This window comes from Apteryx rowi, unplaced genomic scaffold (genome assembly GCF_003343035.1).
Source record: "Apteryx rowi isolate R43461 unplaced genomic scaffold, aptRow1 scaffold_69, whole genome shotgun sequence".
In the NCBI taxonomy this organism is placed as follows: Eukaryota; Metazoa; Chordata; class Aves; order Apterygiformes; family Apterygidae; genus Apteryx; species Apteryx rowi.
Genome location: NW_020450971.1, coordinates 542156 through 544999, shown reverse-complemented (window position 1 = coordinate 544999; position 2844 = coordinate 542156). Strand labels below are relative to the sequence as shown.

At 64.3% G+C, this 2844-nt stretch overlaps 1 protein-coding gene across 1 annotated transcript in view; it reads left to right on the top strand.

The window, feature by feature from the left end:
- Window positions 1-2532, top strand: part of KLF8 (Kruppel like factor 8) — a 4412-nt gene extending 1880 nt beyond the window's left edge. The window contains exons 3-5 of the mRNA XM_026086344.1: window positions 1-71; window positions 202-344; window positions 1479-2532. The exon at window positions 1-71 is cut by the window's left edge and continues 9 nt beyond it. Coding sequence (XP_025942129.1) covers window positions 1-71; window positions 202-344; window positions 1479-1660 — 396 coding nt within the window. The 3' untranslated portion in view covers window positions 1661-2532. The remainder of the gene's footprint in view (window positions 72-201; window positions 345-1478) is intronic.
- Window positions 2533-2844: the final 312 nt, after the last annotated feature.

Below are 2844 nucleotides of genomic sequence, written 5' to 3'. Positions count from 1 at the left end.
GACATGAACAGTGACAGCGAGGACAGTGTGTCGGAGAGCGGCCCAGCCCCCTTCCAGGACCTGCAGAGAGAGTGAGTGCACGTAGGGTCTGGGCAGGGGGTGGCGGTGGTGGCCCTGTCCTAGGCCTCGGACCCCGGCCCGGCGCCGGGGGGCCGCGCTGGCGGGCGGCGCGGCCATGCCCTCCCTCCCTCCTCTCGGCAGGTCGGCCGTGGCGCGGATGCAGCGGGCGGACTCGCCCGACCTGAAGAAGCGGCGCATTCACCAGTGCGACTTTGAAGGCTGCAATAAGGTCTACACCAAAAGCTCCCACCTCAAGGCGCACCGGCGGATACACACAGGTACGGGTGAGTGAGCGTTGCGGCTCCCCGAGCCCGGGGCTGCCCCCCGTTGCCCCCCGCGCCCCCACGCCGTGCTGCAGACGGGTGCCGGGGGCCCCCTCTTGCCTGCTGCTGTGCCGGAGGGGGAGGCGCGCAGCCCCGCTTGGGTGGGGGGGGGGCACCCGGGGTGCCAGTGGCCGCTAGGTGGCAGTGATGCTCCATGCCGGGGCCCGGGGGACCTCAGGGGCAGGGGGCTCCTTTGGGGGAGCAGGGGCTGCACCTCGGGGGGGGGCGGCACCGGGGTGACCCCCAGCACCAGAGCTTGGCCCTCACAGGCTGGCCCGGGACCTGGGGGCTTGGGGGGCAGGATGGGACCCCCGGGGGGGGGAGGGGGCCATAGTGCACTTAACGCACAGGGACACCGGCTTGTCACCCCCCTGGGGCTACCGTAGTTCACCTAATGCACCTGGGGCGTCGCGGCTCCGCTTGCCCTGGTGAACTGCCTTAGTGATGCTAATAGATGTGGCACGCCGAGGCTCCACCCACTGCAGCGTGCTACCGTAGTGCACCTCGTAGACGGGGCATCCCCAGGCCACATTTCCTCTGGTGCGGTACCGTAGTGCACCTAATACTACACACAGAGCAGAGACCAGCATGTGCTCCGGGGTGCTGCCCTGGGAGGAGCGTGGGGCATAGTCACTACTGCAACGACCAGCCCCGTGCGAGGGAGCTGCTGTGCTGCACCCAAGAGGAAAACCACCTTCTGGGCATACACCTGATCAGCCCGTGGGCGCTGCCGTAATAACCTAACGTGCGCAGCCTCGGCACCGCCGACCCACAGGTGCTGCCTGGCGACCCTAATGCACCTAGTAGGCTCGCTGCTTGGCGCGTGGTGAGATGCCGTATTGCACCCAAAAGCAACATTCGTCCACCTGGGGGCGCTACGGTAACATGCCAAATAAGTGTAAAGCCAAATAAGTGTAATTAAGTGCTTGTGTTCTTGTGGCTTCCTTAATACATCTAATACACCCTGCCATCCCTTCTAAGGCTCACGGCTGTAACTTTTGTACCCCGCTGATCCCGCTTGCACCCGTGTGCACATACGCGTGCTCTGTTGCCTCTCGCGGTGCTGACCGCTCCTCTCTGCTCCCCTCCGTGCAGGTGAGAAGCCCTATAAATGCACCTGGGAAGGCTGCACCTGGAAGTTTGCCCGCTCCGATGAGCTGACCCGGCATTTCCGCAAGCACACGGGCATCAAGCCCTTCCGCTGCTCGGACTGTGACCGCAGCTTCTCCCGCTCTGACCACCTGGCCCTGCACCGCCGGCGGCACATCATGATGTGAGGAGCGAGGCCCCAAGGCACATGACTGGGGAGAAGGGGGGGAGAGTGAAAACGGGGGGGCGCTCCCCACTCTCCCAGGTGCAGCGGAAGGACTGCGGGGGCATGGGAGCGAGCGAGGCCCATCTCCGCCGGCGACGAGCGAACTGTGGCTACCTGCCTCTCCGAGAGTGGAGCCGCCCCCCCACCACCACAGGTGCAAGATGTAAAAAAAGATGGTTTCCAGACTGATCCTCCTCCTCTCTTGCTCCTGTTTCTTCCTCTTCCTGGACTTCTCTTCCCTCCTTTCAACATCTGGAGGCCACTCCTCTGTTTCTTACCCCGGATTCATCCAGCGGCTGCCTCCGGACCTGTGTGTCTGCCCTTTGGCCTCTTGCCCATCTCCAGCACACACGTGGAGACGTGCACGTGTGCTTCCGGCTCTCCTCCCCTGCATGCAAGGCTGCTCTGCTCTCAGTCCTCCGYGGATTCAACCTTGCCTGGCTGGCAAAATGACGGAGAACCGGCAGGAAGGACAGAGGCAGGGCGGGATCTGGGATCGACCCCACGCCGTGGCTCTCTGCCTCTTTCTGTTCCATGGTACGCTCAGAAAGACGCTGGCTCCCCTTCCCCAGCCCGCTGCTGGCTCCCCGCGCGTCCCCCTTCCCTGCCCTGTCCCAAGCCACCTGGATGCTCCGGAGAAGGGGTGCCGGGCTCTGCATCCCTCTGCACGTGCTGGGCTTTGCGGAACGGGCCGGGGGCGTGCAGGAGGGCCGAGGAAGCAAAGAAAAAGCAAGAGGGGAAAAAAGAAACCCAACAACCCACCAACAAAAAAGGGAAACTTTGCGGAACGTGGAACTGTGATTTTACTGAGTTTTAAGGGGGGCGGGATGGGGAAGGGAGGGGAGGGCAGGGGCGGCCAGGTCTCAGTTTTTGAAGACTATGGGACAGTTGGAGCGTTTCTAACTTAAAAAGGCAGCAGCCTTGTTACAGACTGTGGCCACGCGCTTTTCTTTTTAACGGTAACTATGATTTTTGTGGGCCCCCTGCCTGCCCGGTTGCCGGTCGGCGGAGTGAGCCCCGCTCCCTTSCCGGGGGGGGGCGGCAGGCGGTGGGGTCGGACCCTTGGGGCGGTTGGGCGGGAGGGCAGGATTGGGGGACGGGGGACGTGACCGTGCCCCGGCACACGCGGGGGCTGTCGGTGGCGGC